This window comes from Acipenser ruthenus, chromosome 29 (assembly GCF_902713425.1).
Source record: "Acipenser ruthenus chromosome 29, fAciRut3.2 maternal haplotype, whole genome shotgun sequence".
In the NCBI taxonomy this organism is placed as follows: domain Eukaryota; kingdom Metazoa; phylum Chordata; class Actinopteri; order Acipenseriformes; family Acipenseridae; genus Acipenser; species Acipenser ruthenus.
Genome location: NC_081217.1, coordinates 16,428,410 through 16,445,768, shown reverse-complemented (window position 1 = coordinate 16,445,768; position 17,359 = coordinate 16,428,410). Strand labels below are relative to the sequence as shown.

The 17,359-nt window shown below is 40.4% G+C and overlaps 1 protein-coding gene across 3 annotated transcripts in view; it reads right to left on the bottom strand.

The window, feature by feature from the left end:
* Window positions 1-1,870: 1,870 nt before the first annotated feature.
* The window catches only part of LOC117425621 (copine-8-like), a 158,958-nt gene continuing 143,469 nt past the window's right edge, over window positions 1,871-17,359 (bottom strand). For all 3 annotated transcript variants that reach the window (XM_059004003.1, XM_059004004.1, XM_059004005.1), the window contains 3 exons: window positions 11,727-11,784; window positions 10,461-10,534; window positions 1,871-8,846 (listed from right to left, as the gene is read on the bottom strand). In XM_059004003.1, coding sequence (XP_058859986.1) covers window positions 8,658-8,846; window positions 10,461-10,534; window positions 11,727-11,784 — 321 coding nt within the window. In that variant the 3' untranslated portion in view covers window positions 1,871-8,657. The remainder of the gene's footprint in view (window positions 8,847-10,460; window positions 10,535-11,726; window positions 11,785-17,359) is intronic.

Below are 17,359 nucleotides of genomic sequence, written 5' to 3'. Positions count from 1 at the left end.
GGTGTGGTCGGAGAGGTAGGAGGAGAACCAGGCAAGAGCAGTGCCAGAGATTCCCAGGTCAGTGAGAGAGGATAGGAGAATAGAATGATCAACAGTGTCAAAAGCAGGACAGGACAGAGGAGAGAGGAGAGAGAGGCAGCACAGGCAGAGTTTAGTGAGTTAGTGACAGACAGGAGGGCAGTTTCAGTGGAGTGAGCAGAGCGGAAACCAGATTGGAGAGGGTCGAGCAGAGAGTGGTTAGACAGGAAAGCAGAGAGCTGGCGGTGTACTGCCCGCTTGAGGGTTTTAGAGAGGAAGGGTAAGAGGGAGACAGGACGGTAGTTCTGGAGGGAGGTGTGGTTTGGCGGCATGCAAACTAGGGATATAAATGTAAAGGTGCGTGTGCACGCCAGGAGTTCTGAAAGGTTTCTGTTGAGTTCTGTGTGCTGGAAGATCATATTGTTTTATACAGTTTATCCTGATCCCGGTCTCCTTTATTCTCAGAAATGCACCACATGAGAAAATCAATGGCAATTGGCCATGGTTTAAGAGGAAGGTGGAACAACTGCAGCCACTTTCCTTGCCCAGGTGCAACTGTAATTATATTTATTTGCTCTAATTTAAGAACCAAGCTGATGGGTCTACAGGCTTCAGCTACCCCCAGGAATCACAGGCGCACAAGTACAAACATAACTAGTGGAACAGTTGAAGAGTAAACAAATACCCCACGAGAGGAACACATCCAGGAGACATGTAACTATATTACTGATTGTAATAAATTCCTGTGGAGGATGCTGCCTGTTGAGAAAGAGGCAGTTTTTTATTATTATTTTTATGCAACATACATTTATTTATCAGGTACCCCCTTGAGATACATTAAAAATGTGTTTGTGTCTAGCCTAAAACCAGGAATTACCTGCCACGAAAAATAACATAGCCTTTAAAATAGCTTTCAGCAGCTGGAGTGTTTGAGATGATTGCTGACTTTGTTCCCTCGTTGTTTTTTGTCAGCCTCTTTGAAGGTCAGTTGTAAACTGTTTCGAGGCAATTTAATTTGCTGGAAGAGACTTGCACACACTCGCTTAACACATGAAACACCAAGAATCAAAGAGAGTCAAGCTTTAAAAAAGGAGGAAAAAACCTCATCATAAGATAAGGATTGTTGGAAACGAGAAAAGGCCACTCCACACATCAGACTCTTCTCTTGCAAGTATGCCATTAGCCCCAGGACAAGAACATACAGGAATTGTTTTTTGAACGATCCCAGCATTTTAGCTGTTACAACTTTGCCTGGCCAGCTTTGGAAATGCATTGATCACTTCAGTTCCACTCTCGACCGAACCCACAAACAAACACGCTTATGCACTTTGTTAGTTTTGATTCTAACTCAGCTCATCTTAATGGTACACCCTTAGAACCTTCCTTTGTCCCTGGTGTCTGACAGGCTGGGAGAGGGCCATTGTGAAACACTTTCAGGGTAGCATTGCTTAGCAACCCAGCTGAAGAGCGCTCTGCAAAGAGACCGGCAGCCTACAACGTGTCAAGGCGTAGTGGCTGACACTACAGCAGGGCAAACCGTACTGGAGTATCCAGAGTAAATAACAATGCTAGAAGAGGCTCGTGCTGCACTTTCTAAAATAACAGTGGATATTAACACCTCTCAATGCCTTCAAAAGCTCAGTTTTTTGTGTGCTATTTATGTTAAATGATAGGAATACCTGCCCACACATTATAAAAAGCAGATGCCTTCACATCCCCATCAAATGCGTTTTTCTAGCAGTACTGTAAAGAATTGAGTTATTTATATGGCACGACTCCCTCAGTACTGATATGATTATTTATTTATTTATTTTGGATCCCACCGAGTCCAAAAAAGGAAACCTGAGCTGTCTAACTTTTGTAAAAGTAGTAATTTTATTTTTTATTTTAAGGCAATCCAATACAAACCGGTTCACATCCAACATATGACAACAATATTGTACAATAATGTTTGGCTTGAAAAATTCACCATGCAAAAGAGAGAGCACAGGAGAGACATCAAAACGGAGAGGAAAAACCCCAATCACTGCTACATGCTGGTTGGCTATACATAATTCCATTATAATGATCTGCAGTAGAAACAAATCCATAACTTTATAAACAAAATCATTGGGCACAACAGAAGAAGAAGAAGAAGAAGAAGAAGAAGAAGAAGAAGAAGAAGAAGAAGAAGAAGCAGCAGTAATAATAATAACAATCACAAAGCTGCTGCCCGTTTGGCACTGCCATGCACATTTTCCAGGCAGGTATCATTAGCTTACAGAAGTTGGCACCAAATGGTTCTCTTTCTTACCACTTGTGGCTGACATCGTGACACCAAACTTTGCAGAAGAGAGGTTGTAATCAAGGAAGAAATGACCAAGCACGGGCACAAAAATAAAACACCATTCACAGTTCATACTTGTTACATGTTAGCAATAAAATATACAAATAAAAATGCATATACTGATCAATATTTCAAAGACACATGTATTACAGTAAATAATAATGCTAAATAAAACTATTTAAAAATTATTACTATTACCTTTTTTGTGAAGAAATGGGATTGAAGAATATATATATATATATATATATATATATATATATATATATATATATATATATACACACACACACATACATACATACATACATACATACATACAGTGCTCCCTCGCTATAAGGCTCTCGGTTATAAAGCGCCTCGGATATAACTCTTCTACAGCATGTCCCCCAATTCCCTATACTAGTGATTCATGCAATATTTCTACAGTAAATACATTACTGGTGTTGTTCAAACTGTGAACAACTTCTCAGTCTAACTTCTATTTGTGTCTCTCCCTTTTGATACAGTATCTGAACTGAAGAAAAGCTGTGCTGGCACTTTATAACACAGACATCTTATTCAGCATTCGTTTTATAACTAAATAAATATTAGGCGTATTACGTGCAGCTTTCTCCGGGAGACGAGACACTTCATTCCCTCTTCCCCTCTCCCGACCCGCTCTCCTTCTCGCACTTTTGCTTGTCTGTCGCTTCGAACTGAACTCCCAACCGCCATTTAGCCAGGCTACTTATAGTTTAAAAACTGCTAATTAAAATGATCCACGAGTGGGAATGTTACCTTTTTTATTTTTTGTATTAAATATTGCATTGATTACATGGTGCTTTATGCATGGGTAATTCACTGAAAGTTACATTTCTGCTTCACTATATGTGGATTATAGAGAGGGAGTTGTTTTATTTTGTTTTTGTCAGGTTGTTATATGTCCCGTGGCGCCCCCACCCCCTCCCCTGTTTATAACGCTCTTCGGTTACAAAGCTCATATTGTGTGTTCCCCTGGATTACAGAAAGTCCACTTAACAATTATTCAGTCCTATAATCCTCTCTGGGGTTTGTGGAAATACTGAATCTGTAATCACCCTGAACTGCTTTTGCTTGGGTTAATGGTTCTCCATGTGGGTCATCCTGCTCAATAGGTCATAGAGTAAGAGCATGCTTGTTTTCTTTACTGGTCAACAATAACATCAATGTACTCTATACGAGGTACAATTCCTATCACGCTTTCATCAATCTTCACATATATACAGTATCTTCCAAGTATTGGAACTCTTGTCAGAGGGGTGTGTGTGTGTGTGTGTGTGTGTGTGTGTGTGTGTGTGTGTGTGTGTGTGTGTATATGTTTGGATTACTGAATATATATACACTACCAGTCAAAAGTTTTAGAACACCCCCATTTTTCCAGTTTTTATTGAAATTTAAGCAGTTCAAGTCCAGTGAATAACCTGAAATGGTACAAAGGTAAGCGGTAAACTGCCAGAGGTTAAAAAAAAAAGTTTAGGTTACCAAAAACTGAAAAATAATGTACATTTCAGAGTTATACAAAAAGGCCTTTTTCAGGGAACAAGTAATGGGTTAACAACTTACAGCTGTTCTGCAGCAATGGGAGTAAATTAAGCCTTGAAAGTTGATGCTAACAATTCCTACAGGTGTCCCAACTTTTGTTGATTACTTACAAACCCTCTGTCTGTATAAAAGCAGTGTTGGAACAGACTGTGTTACTACACCCTCTTAAGCATTATTTGGACAGTATTGTACTGCAGGAAGTAGTATATTGCTCTCATAATGGCGAGAAAAAGGCAATTAACAAAGGAAGACAGACAGACCATTATAACCCTTAAAAGTGTAGGTCTTTCCTTTAGAGAAATTGCAAAGAAAGCCAAGGTGTCAGTGAGTACAGTTTCCTACACCATCAAAAGGCACTTGGAAACTGGAGGAAACTCTGACAGGAAGAGGTCTGGCAGACCCAAAGCCACAACAGAATCAGAAGACAAGTTTCTGAGAGTCAACAGCTTGCGTGATAGGCGGCTCACAGGACAACAGCTTCAAGCACAGCTTAACACTGGTCAAAGTAAGCAAGTCTCAGTTTCAACTGTGAAGAGAAGACTTCGAGCTGCAGGTTTGACAGGTCGAGTGGCAGTAAGAAAGCCATTGCTAAGATGGCAAAATAAGAAAAAGAGGCTTGCCTGGGCCATGAAGCACCGCCAGTGGACTACTGAAGACTGGAAGAAGTTCTTATGGACCGATGAATCAAAATTTGGAATCTTCGGTTCATCACGCAGGGTTTTTGTACGTCGTCGAGTAGGCGAAAGGATGGTTCCTCGGTGTGTGACACCAACTGTCAAACATGGAGGAGGAAGCGTGATGGTCTGGGGCTCTTTTGCTGGATCCAGAGTCGGCGACTTGCACAGAGTGAGTGGCACCCTGAACCAAAACTGCTACCACAGCATTTTGCAGCGCCATGCAATACCCTCTGGTATACGCCTAGTTGATCAGGGGTTCATCCTACAGCAAGATAATGACCCAAAACATACCTCCAGGCTATGTCAGAACTACCTTAGAAGAAAAGAACAAGACGGTAGGCTTCAAATCATGGAATGGCCAGCACAGTCTCCAGACTTAAACCCCATCAAGCTGGTTTGGGATGAACTGGACAGAAGGGTGAAAGCAAAGCAACCTACAAGTGCAACACATTTGTGGGAACTTCTGCAACAGTGTTGGGAAGAACTTTCCAAACAATATTTGATTTCCATTGTAGAAAGAATGCCACGAGTGTGTTCGGCTGTTATATCTGCAAAAGGTGGCTACTTTGATGAGTCAAAAATTTAGATTAAATTTTGTTAAACAAAATGATTCCATGATTTCTTTTTTTATCTCCAATTGTTTATTTGTTCTATGCTTTAATTTCAGAGTACATTGAGACATTAAACTGCGTAAATTTCAATAAAAACTGGAAAAAATGAGGTGTTCTAAAACTTTTGACCGGTAGTGTATATAAAACCGGTAACACTTTCCATTCAGTGTCTCTAATTACTGTGTATTTGCATAGTAGTTACTTAGTAAATACATGTGCACTTACACATAATTACAATGTTATTATTTTTGCACAATATAACCCTAACTCCAAACCTAACCCTAACCCCCTTAACCCTTTTCTGAAACGACTGTGTACTTACATATATCATGCAAAATGATTTACACATTAAGTACCTTGTAACTATGTATAATAACATTGTAATTATGTGTGAGTACATATGTATTTACTAAGTAACTACAATGCAAATACACAGTAATTTGAGACAAAATGTAAAATGTTACCATAAAATCTTTGTAATGTAAACTGTGTACAACAATTTGGAAGCTAGCTTGTTGACATATTAACATTTCCTTTAATAGCTTTTCCAAGTTATAAAGTCCAGTAGCTGCGTTGCTTTGGAGCTGTCGCTATGTGCAAAAGAAATCAATTAGGAAATGTTACATTGTGCTGTTCCCATGTTCTCTAGATGCTGACCCCGCCTCATTAGGCAGCCCATGCTTTGACCTCTGTAGGTCTCAGCTGCAGCACCTTTATTTAGTTTCGTTGCCCATCACTTGGTCCTTCCACAGTTTGAGACTTGGCCTGGTTCTCTCTAAATCAATGCCTGGCAGTCCATCAGTACTGTTGTGAATACTATTCAGATAATGGGACCAAGTGCACAGTAAAATACTGAAAGAAGAAAAGCAGAAAAGCAGTCACTGCAGATCAGAATGACATTGTAAATCCCTTGCCAGATGTTAGTGTGATGTTTTTAACTACTACACGGTTACACACTCTTTATAATATTAAATACATGCTCTCAGCATTAGCATGAAATGATGTGATCAGGAAACTGACTACTTTCCAAACATTGTGTTGTTAATGCATATTGTTCTATAACTTAAAGGTAGTTATCTGCCTACTGATAAAGAAAGGTGCTAAGTCAACACATATTAAATATTAGAAAATGCATTTGGATTTTGAAGCGTGTTTAATATTCAGCATTTAACATGATTTGTATCTCTTCGTCCACATTGTTATTGTAAGCGTGCCGTTTTAATTCATGATTAATCGCTCAACAGTGTTCTCTTTCTAAACACAGGCAGAGAAACGACACAATTCTAGTTTATAAAGTAGAAAAATAGCTACTTCTAGGCTGTTGTATTTCAGTCAGTTTAGGAAGTTATTAAAATGCTGAATAGATCACTTTGAAAACAATGCTGTATCAAAGTCAAAACGTTTTTTCTTTATTTTTATTCCTGTAAAAATGAGCCCTCATTGTAATATTAGGGCAGACAGTCTCCAAATTGTTTGCTAAATATTTAACTTCACATATAAATATCCTTTTTAAATATGTATTCAAAACATCTGTGGGTACAAGTGCAGTTTAATGATAATGAATAACGATTTTAAAAAGTTGTTTGTAATGTAATTTTTGTATTATAAAATGGTGTAATCACTAAAGCAATTCAAGTGTTTGGGCTTTCATTTCTTTAAAATGTTTAATTTAAAAGGCTTAAGCTGCCCCCCTTCCTTCCTATTTTGCTTTTACTGAACAGCAAATGTGAATGCCCCATAAAAAACAATGGTAATAATTCAATATGTATTACATCATTATCCGTTATATACTGTTCTGAAATCTAGTCAGTCGCTGAAGGGAATTCAGCGCTGATTTTAAAGAGCGTTGAACAGATATGATGAATGATTTATTAATAAACACGTACATTACAAAATGAGATAACTGGACACCGCCTCCTGCTGACCGTCCAATCGGGGGGATGATAGGGGGGATGTGGCTTAGCAGTTCCAAGATATGCCCACAAGGGGCTCATTTACCAAACAAAACATGGGCCTAAGTTGCTGGGAAGACATTTTTCAGAAAGCCGGGTCGCGCTTCATTCAGAGGAGTGAGACATTCAAACACAATAGCTCAGAGATCTTTACAGATTGGTAAACTGCTGCATTGATGTTTTCTTCTACCTGAAGTGGATATTTTTATACAACGAGGAACATTTTGCAAGCAACTGAGCAACCGTTACCAAGAGAGAAAAAAAAGGAGCCATAGAATTGCATACTCTGCGCTGTTGATATCTAGCAGAACAAGGTCAGGCCAAATGGTTCCTGCTGATGCTTTTATAGCCACGCAAGATCCTCTTTTATTACGAAACAGGGCTGAACTAGAGATTACAGGACCAGACTTTCATATTTTGTGTTTGGTGCCAAATGAGAGAAACAGATTCGGTAGGTTTTGGGATTCAGAGTTCCGGCTTCCTGCACATATTTGTTAGTTTTACCATGATGTTTTGCATACATAAGTAACTGAGAGTGTCATACTGGTGTAAAATGTTATATTCTTTAACACAAAAGAGATGTGGCCTATTAACAATTGCAATTGTCACTCCTAATAAGAGAAGCAGTATATAAATACTAGGGGTTGTGTAGACACTATAGGTTTAGACCCTTTCATACGGTGTGTCTTCTAAAGAGGGAGGTGCAGTGCACCATGAAGATGATGGTTAAGAAGTAATTCGATGATTTATTTTGGTGTGCTGTCACAAGAGTTCAACCTCGAGCGGCTTTGAACAGGTAAAACAAAACAGATCACAGCAGGCCAGTGTGAAACGTGAAGACCTCTCAAGAAGCACACATTCTCATTCCCAGCAGGATTCATTATAGCCAAGGGAGAAGAAAAAGGCAATTAGCATTAAGACTAAACAAAAACTAATTTTAATATTATGCTGAAGAGCTACTTAGTTGCTCCATGCCATGCTTTGTTTGTCACTGTTATTAGAAAAGCCGCTAGTAGATACTTCGACTTCAAATAAACTTCATAAAAGGAAATGGTCCCCTCAAGGACACTGATATTTTCCATTATAAATAGTTAAAACTCTATAAATCATTGTGTGTAAACTTCATAACCCAAAGGACACCGTTTAGAAAGGTATCTACATACAAACGTACAGCTTTCTCCTACGCACTGCTCAGCGCTCATCACACTACAAGGTCTTCAGAACAGGTAGACAATCACACACGGGAAGAGGAATCTACACAATCAGAACCACACTCTTCTGTGTGACAAAAAAGCCATTCCTTTCTTTCTCTTCTCTCTCTCGGTCCTTTGTCTTACAACGTGCCTTTGTCAGTGTATCTCAGTGTATCTCAGTTTGTTGCGTGACAGTAACAGTACAAAATACCGACTCTTCTGTTTCTCACCCCACTATCTATGGACAGAACACGAGCGGCTGATACACAAGACATTCAAGACCCCTCTACGTGTCCCGGGGCCCTCCACCGGCTCTGCTGTCAGATCTGTGTGTGGAGGGTGTGGCTGGGAGGCGTGTAGGGGGGCGGGGACGGGTTGGGTTTGATGCCCCGCGTCTTCATGTAGGAGATGAACTGCTCTGGGATCTCTGCCAGGACGTCCTTGGCCAGCCGGGCCATGCTGAGCACGTGGTTCCCTGTGCGGTCCATGTAATCTCGAAACGGGACGAACTGCAGGACAAACAGGAATTGCTCAGACATAATATTCAAAGGCTTTACATATTTTTAAAGGGATCTTAAAGACAGCAGAGATTTTTTTAAGGATATTCAAAACTAGTAGTTAACTGTTCGCTCCCTTTGCTCCATAATTTTGCAGTCCATGATTTTCCCAAGGTTATATTATGCATTTACCATAGCTTACCATGGTCTGCAATTATTCTTTTTTATATATATGCTTAATCATACCTCTCTATGCTTTGCCATGTTTTCACTATTCTTTATTACACTTTGTTGTACTTTTACTCTGGGAAACTTCTATCAGGGATGTTAAAGAGTAAGTTGAGGAGTTCCCATAAATATAGCATTATACATCCCCATGTGTTGCTACAACTGTTTAAGTAATGTACCTGTCATTTTTCTTTTTTGTTGTTGACATCCTGACCACTTTTTACACTTATAACTTTAAAGTCTGATTCAAAGCTCTTTTCAAAATGTTCACTCTAGTGCAATGGGGTTGAGATCTGTTCTCTAAATCACTGCAGGAAGAGCGATTAAAAAAAAACAAGTGCTCTGGCTTTTCCGTATCACATCCTGGATCGTAATTGCTGTGTTTGACAAGGTGGGCACTAATCCTTACACTATCAGTGACATTTTGAAATGAGCTTTGAAACAAACTTTAGTGTAAAAAGTCAGGATGTTAACAATGAAAAAGAAAAATATGAAGCTTGTATCCCTCCCCTGCAGAGACTGCAGTTATTCTTCTGTAATACAGCAACACAAACATCTCGGCTGCTGTGCACACACCTCTCCGAACCGGCAACTGAAATTATTTCCTGCTCGTACTGCGACAGGGAGCACAATGACATTAAAAAGAGCAGTGTTGCCTTTTCTTGCTCGATGAAAGACAGAACCAATGACTTAGCGGTGTCTCACTGCTCACTGAGCCTCCCTGTAATCTCAACACAATGAACGCACAGCCTCTGAATGGCACATGAGGGATTTGCCTTGCAGGATCCCGGCACTCATGGAATTACAATAGACCCCTGTTCCTGTAATGACTGCTTAAGGTCCAAAAAAAGCTATGTGAGCAGTATGCTTTCCCATTGCCAGTGTGCATATCTGTACACGCAGTACAGTCCATAACTTGGTAACACTTTACGTGTCTCGAATTACTGTGCATTTACTTAGTAGTTACCTAGTAAAAGATTGACACATTAAGTACATTGTAAGTATGCACAATAACATTGTAATTATGTGTAAGTGCACATTTATTTACTAAGTATCTACTATGTAAATGCACAGTAATTAGAGACACTTAAAATGTTACCCATAACTGAATGTAACAGGGCAGCAGGACAGTAATTATTTTGCTTGATACAGTTATCACGTCAGATTGCTGTTTTGTTGAATGTAAAAGAAAAAACAATGAAACCATATATATATCTTACCTTGCAGTATTAAGGGCTTTCTATGTCGTGCTGTGTATTGTGTCAAAATACCAAGACTGGGTTTATAGAGGTTTCCTGTAACAGGATACTGGGGAATTCTCTCTCCATAAAAAAAAAAAAAAAAATGCATATGAAATGTAGGATGGAAAAATCTGCTGGAAGATGCCAGCACTCTCACCTGGACAATATCGCGCTCAGCCAACTTCCCTCGGGAAGAGATTCTGATATCATCTCCATCCAATTCCACCATTGCTAAAAAAGAGAAAGGAGGTGGCAAACACATCAATACATCAGAAAGTGCACTGTGCTCTCCGAAGGGCTGGCTTGTCTTTTTGCCTTTAACCCCGGGTGTAGTTTAATGTTAGTTGTGCTGTAATGACACTATAATCACCTGTAATCACAGCTGCTTCATATTTTCCTTTGACTCCTAAATTACATTTATTTCCACATTGCATGTCCCTTAAAGCGGGGTCTATAACTTAAATGAAGAGGTGTTTTCAACACCACCTAAGACAAGGAAGTGGGATTTCCTGGCACAGCTGATCACTAAATTACACTTTATGGGGATATTTCTAAAGAAAAATGAATTTGAGTACATTATAAAAATGCATTTTTTACATTCAAGCCAGTTAATCGTAGGGTATATTTCTTCATATAGTGAAAACGTTATTCTCTTGATAATCTTCAGAGTCTCAGCTGTTTAGAAATGTATAATACGTATACTTTCGGTGGATATTTGTCCTGATACACAAGCTGAAAGTCACGCTATGTCCGTCAGACCTCAAACAGGTAAAATGTTCTCCAGAGCAAAAGGGTTAATAGAGGTATTTAAAATTGTCAAGGGGTTTAACAAAGTAACTGTTGAGAATTCTTTTTTCACAGGTTACAGAGAACAGAACCAGGGGCTACAGGTGAAATCTGAAGCAGGTCATATTCAGAATCGAGGGGAGAAGGAGCTTTTTCAGAGAAAGGGCGGTGAGCCATTGGACAGAGTTGTTGAAGCAGAGACTCGGATCCTTGAATAGACTGGATACTGTCATGAACAGTATTGTATAACTCTCTCTGTGACCACAATAAGACCTTTAGCTAGCCGCCTGGAGGAAGGGCGGTCCGGTCTAGCCACAGATTCCCAGAGGTTTCATTTCGCCTACTAACCTGGTTAGGGTGTTTTTGTTTTTCCTCTCCTGAGTGCTAACGGACCTCGCTGGCACCAAACCGAGCGAGCATAGGTGGGCCGAATGGCCTTTCCTCGTTCTGGAATTTCCTATGTTCTATGTTTGTATAGAAGACTCACAGATCAAAACACCATTCATCTTTTGAAATCGTCACTTTTCTTTTGTGGTGATGGTGGTGGTGGGGGGGGGGTTTGCACAATAGACATCCCTCCATGAACAAAGCTCACAGGTACTAATGCACTGCACATGCACTGTAGTTTATTTCTTACCATCAAATTCAGCTTGTCCCACTCCAACAATGATGATGGACATTGGAAGTTTAGCGGCCTGGAGGAAACATAGAAACACATTTTTATTGCAAGTCAAATACTGTAGAGCTTGACCACTAGCTATTTCAAATATTTTATACTTGGGCGTTGTAAAGGTGTAAAGGCAAGAGTCTTCAGATCTCAGAAGCTAAGCAGGGTCGGGACTGAACTTGAATGGGAGACTTGACACCCTAGTGCTATCCTTCAGGTGAGACATTAACCCAAGCTCCATGCAGTAAACCTGTTGATAAATGGACGTTCTGGTGAAGGGGGGGGGGGGGGGGGGGGGTTGATACTGACAGACAGGACTGTTGGGGCAGGATATTTCAGGGTGGAGGGGGTTCAGCTGTCCAAATATGTTGTAAATCTATTGGGTATAAAAATAAAATAATAGAATTAACTGTCACATTAACCTTCCGGATTCTGTTATTTTTAGCTACACCCCCCACAGAACAGCACTCCTAATGACCAGCCGCAGAAACACAAGGAGAATCTATCTAATACAACTATTAATTTCTTTCAAATTTCAAGCACAGTTGAAAAGCTGCTCTGATCTATCCCAGAAACACAAAATGAAAAGCAGAGAAGAGATACTACAATGTTCTTTCTATTTCGTATGTGTCTTAACAATCAAAATATTGTATTGTTTTTAACTTTGCATTGTACAATGCTAAACAATCAGATACAGCCAGGATTTAAACCTAATTCACAACAGATATGTGTCTATTCAATTGATCTAAGTATCAAAAATAAGGGGTCTTTGTGAAACATCTCTAACAGTGAGTGCAAGTCCCTTTAGTGTATTTCTTTCTTTAGTAAAAAGACTGTCCCAACAGTATTTTTAACTTTATACTGTGCATGTACCACAGTTTATTCTGGTTTTCCATGTTTAATAATATGCTTTCCCATAGCTCGTTATTCTTACACATCTTACCTATGTTTTACCATGCTTTACACTTTGCTATGCTTTTACTATGGGAATATTTAAACCACCACTGTTTAGATTAATTGAATAAATCCAATGGTCTTTACATTACATACAGTATTATCACAAACAGGAAAGAAAATCAGAAACGACAACATGATGCACACACTGTAGTGTTGATCAGCAACGCAGCTCATCCAGCGTTGTTGTGTGGGTCAGTTTGGGTTTCGCTGGTGCCTGCAGGGCAGAGTACAGCCAGATGAGACCTGAAACTGACCAGGGGGTTGCAGTTCCAGTATCAGTTTGATTAACAGCTGAGTTCCTGTCCAGAGAGACAGGGCTGCAGGAAGGAATTTCTTCACAATCTCAGTAGTGTTCCCTTTAGGACTAAAGTAAGGGCTGGGGGCTACACAGCTCAATAGCTTTCCCAATTGCTGCACTGTCACTCTCAATAGGCACTGGAGAGTTGAAAAGTTAATTAAAAAGAAAAAAAAGACATAGTGCACTTTTTAAAGCACTGAGTTAGTGTACCAAATACAGATATAATCTCTGTAAAGCAATGTGGGGTTTGTATTTACTTTTTGTTTGTTTTTTGATCATCAGTAGTTCAGTTAATAGTTTTGTGTCCAGGTAATCTGTGTTGGAATGCCCAGAGACAGTCCGCTTGTCCAGGAGCAGTGTGAGTGTTACTGCTGCAGAGAGTGGGAGATTGCCCTTCTATCAACTGACAGTAGATTTGAGCAGCGCTGACACGGTGATTGAGAGTGACAAACGAGGGGCACTGAGAGAAGCAAAGCACTGACACAGTTTCCCCCTGCCTGGCAGCAAACTCAGTAGTCTTCTGAAGAACTCCTTGAATAGTACACAAATCTCAAAACCTGGCACTGTTTATGGGTCTCAACAAACAAACAAACGGTACCTCACACCAGCTTGCTTCTGTTTGTACTCTGAAGTTGATGCTATTTTTGAAGCTAGATTTAATTAGTCACTGCTAAAACGTGAAGCTGCATTGCCAATACAGTAATGAGTTTCACATGTCTGTAGATAGAGTGGGCAGGTTTGTTGCTTGAGACACCTATTGGTTTGGGGGTGATAGCCCAAGGAGAAAAGTTGGGGTGTGTGGGTAAAATTACATAAATCATTATCAACACAACGCAGAAAGCTGCATAGATGGATGAGAAAAACTGTCAACGGTATACAAAGGGAGGAATGTTGAATTGGCGTACATTGTTAAATGAATACACACGTGTCCTTGCAAACAGCATGTCAGCATACCACAATTTAAAGATGTTATTGCTACACATAAAGGTACAAACTTAAATAAAAAACATAACTGAAACAGCACTCGCAGTTTGCACAAACAAAAATAGCTTTAGAAAGAAGGGAAAGACATCTGCAAACTCTTCACTACCTCTTTCCCCACCCACCCCGTCCTCTGCTCACTCACTCCCCATCACCCTCTGCAACCCCTACTATTCTACCCTCCTTCTCGCCTCTCTCGGACTCCCCAAGGCTCAGTCCGGTTACCCCTCCTGTTTTCTTTCTACACCTGCTCCCTGGGTCCCCTCATCTCTTCCCATGGCTTCTTGTATCATCTCTATGCTGATGATGCCCAGATCTTCCTCTCCTTTCCCCCTTCTGACTCCAACGTTTCCTCCTGTATCTTGACCTGCCTCTCGGCCATCTCCTCCTGGATTCACTTCCATCATCTCAAACTCAACATCTCCAAGTCAGACCTTCCTTTTCTTCCCACTCTTCCTCCCCCACCGCCGACCTCTTTATCTCTATTCATCTTGATTACACAACCCTCTCTCCCACCTCATCCACCAAGAACCTCGGTGTCACCCTCGACCCTTCCCTCTCTTATTCTCAGCACATCTCTACTCTGGCATGCTCCTGTCACTTCTTCCTCAGCAACATATGCAGAATTCGCCCCTTCCTCACCGACTACTCCACACAGCTCCTAGTTCAGGCCCTGGTACTGTCCCGCCTTGACTACTGCAACTCCCTCCTGGCCGGCCTCCCTGCCTCTGCTCGCCTTGTCTTTTCCATTCCTCATTTCTCCCATGCTACACCGCTGCTCAGCTCTCTGCACTGGCTCCCTATCACTGCTCGCATCCAATTCAAAACACATGTACTCACCTATCTCTGTCTTGACCATTCTGCTCCATCCTATCTCAAGATTATCATTTCTCCCTACATCCCCCCTCGCCCCCTCTGCTCCACCGGCAGATTAGCTGTAACCCCCCTCCACTCCCCCGCCTCCAGAGCCCGCTCCTTTTATTATTATTATTATTATTTATTTCTTAGCAGACGCCCTTATCCAGGGCGACTTACAATTGTTACAAGATATCACATTATTTTTACATACAATTACCCATTTATACAGTTGGGTTTTTACTGGAGCAATCTAGGTAAAGTACCTTGCTCAAGGGTACAGCTGCAGTGTCCCCCACTAGGGATTGAACCCACAACCCTCAAGTCAAGAGTCCAGAGCCCTAACCACTACTCCACCCTTGCCCCTCAGTGGTGGAATGACCTACCCACGGATATCAGGACTGCTCAGTTCCTGACCACCTTCCGTGCCGCCTCAAGACACACCTGTTCAGAAGCATCTGTAAACCTCACAACTCTCGACTATACGGGACTATATGGCACCCAACTGTACCAGTAGTTGCATCAGCTTGTACTTGCACTGAACTGCTCCATACCTTGCTGTATTCTACTACTGCTCTTAATTATAGCTACTTCCTGTATCTTGTATTTGACTTTACTCTTATAGGTATCCATATTCACAGTTTTTGTAATTTCTCTTATTTGAAATCATTCTCATCCATTCATCGTACTCACTACATGCTCATACTGGACTTTACTCGTCTAAGCAAATAGTTTTAATATAAGTTAACTGCTCTCAGTCGAACCCGCTCTTACATGTAATTAGGGCAGCAGTGTGGAGTAGTGGTTAGGGCTCTGGACTCTTGACCGGAGGGTTGTGGGTTCAATCCCCAGTGGGGAACACTGCTGTTGTACCCTTGAGCAAGGTACTTTACCTAGATTGCTCCAGTAAAAACCCAGCTGTATAAATGGGTAATTGTATGTAAAATAATGTGATATCTGTATAATGTGTAATAATGTATAATGTGATATCTTGTAACAATTGTAAGTCGCCCTGGATAAGGGTGTCTGCTAAGAAATAAATAATAATGTAATTATTTACTGTATTCTCTATTTTTCACTCTTATTTGAATTTGATCTTTTTGCTACTGATTTTATTGTACTTTGCAAATGCTCTTATCTGTAATATGATACTATGCAATGTGATATTCTGAAATGTGATACTTTACAATGTGATATTATTTATAATGTGTTACTTTGTACAGTGATATTTTGTAACAATTGTAGGTCACCCTGGATATGGATGTCTGCTAAGAAATAAATAATAATAAAATAACCAGATTTAAGAAACATAGGGCCTCATTCACTAAACAGCGGTAACGCGTTTTGCACGCAGTAAGCCCCTTTCGACTCATTTAAATACAATGAATAATGTTAATGATTGGAAATGTATGCAAATTACGTCACAAAATACTGCGATGGAGGTATTTGATATGCAAACCATATTCACTTAAGGGCGCTAACTTTACTAGCTGCCTCAGCGAGTGTTAAAAGTAATGCTTATTGAAACCAGGCGGTGTCACAGAACCAGCAGCAGAGCTGCACAGGAGAGCGAGAAGAAGAGTCAGGGAGAGAGAGTATTTCAGACCAGGCAGACATTACTAGGGCTGTGTGAGGAGGAGGCAATAACTATACACAGATTGAGCACAGATCATACTAGCCTTATATGTAGGTCCCCGGAAAATTCACGATATCACGAATTTCACAGAAATCGTGTATTTGACAGCCTACCGTGAAAAATAAGCATTTTATTTTCCTTACAGTATTTTACGTTACTCTTCACCTCCCCTGTTCTTTTCATACTTTTATCAAGTAGAAGCAGCACTGCAGTAGCTGTACACGGTCCGGCGTCAATGCCGTGCATTTGGTTACTACAGCAACGAGGTCAAACAAATACCGGCTTCATGATTGGTGAATTGGGAAGTTTAAAATGATTGTTTAGATATTGTTGATATATTAAAAGAGCACAGAAAGTGGAGAAACACGTAATGTCAACACGTTTGAATTAGTGGAAGCTTTTATGCAGCTAACATACCAATACAACGGCTGGTAAATGAAAAAAATCCTGAATTGTGGAGCCGTGCCTAACAGTGACACACTCAGACGAGAGTATCTCCCTACAGTGTATGCAGCACACGAAGAATAATTACATGGCAAAATGAACGATGAGTGTTTGCTTTGTATGCAACGAGGACACTGATGATCAAGGCAACTGTTTTTCTACATTATTTCCATCCTACAGAGCTTTACAGCTGCTAATTCAGAGGAACTCACTGCTTACTTAGTAGATACACTGCATCTTGGCTCTGTTAACCTCACAGTAGTAGTAGGTCAGCACATCATTAAGACGCTTGTGAAGAATGGCATTGATTTCAACTGTGTGTCTGCCTTTGTAATAGACAATGTAACAGAGGGAGAAACGCTAGCTGTGCTTAGTTATATAAGATTTTTTTTATATAATTTTTTGGGGCTGCTAGGCTCCAGTGGCATATGA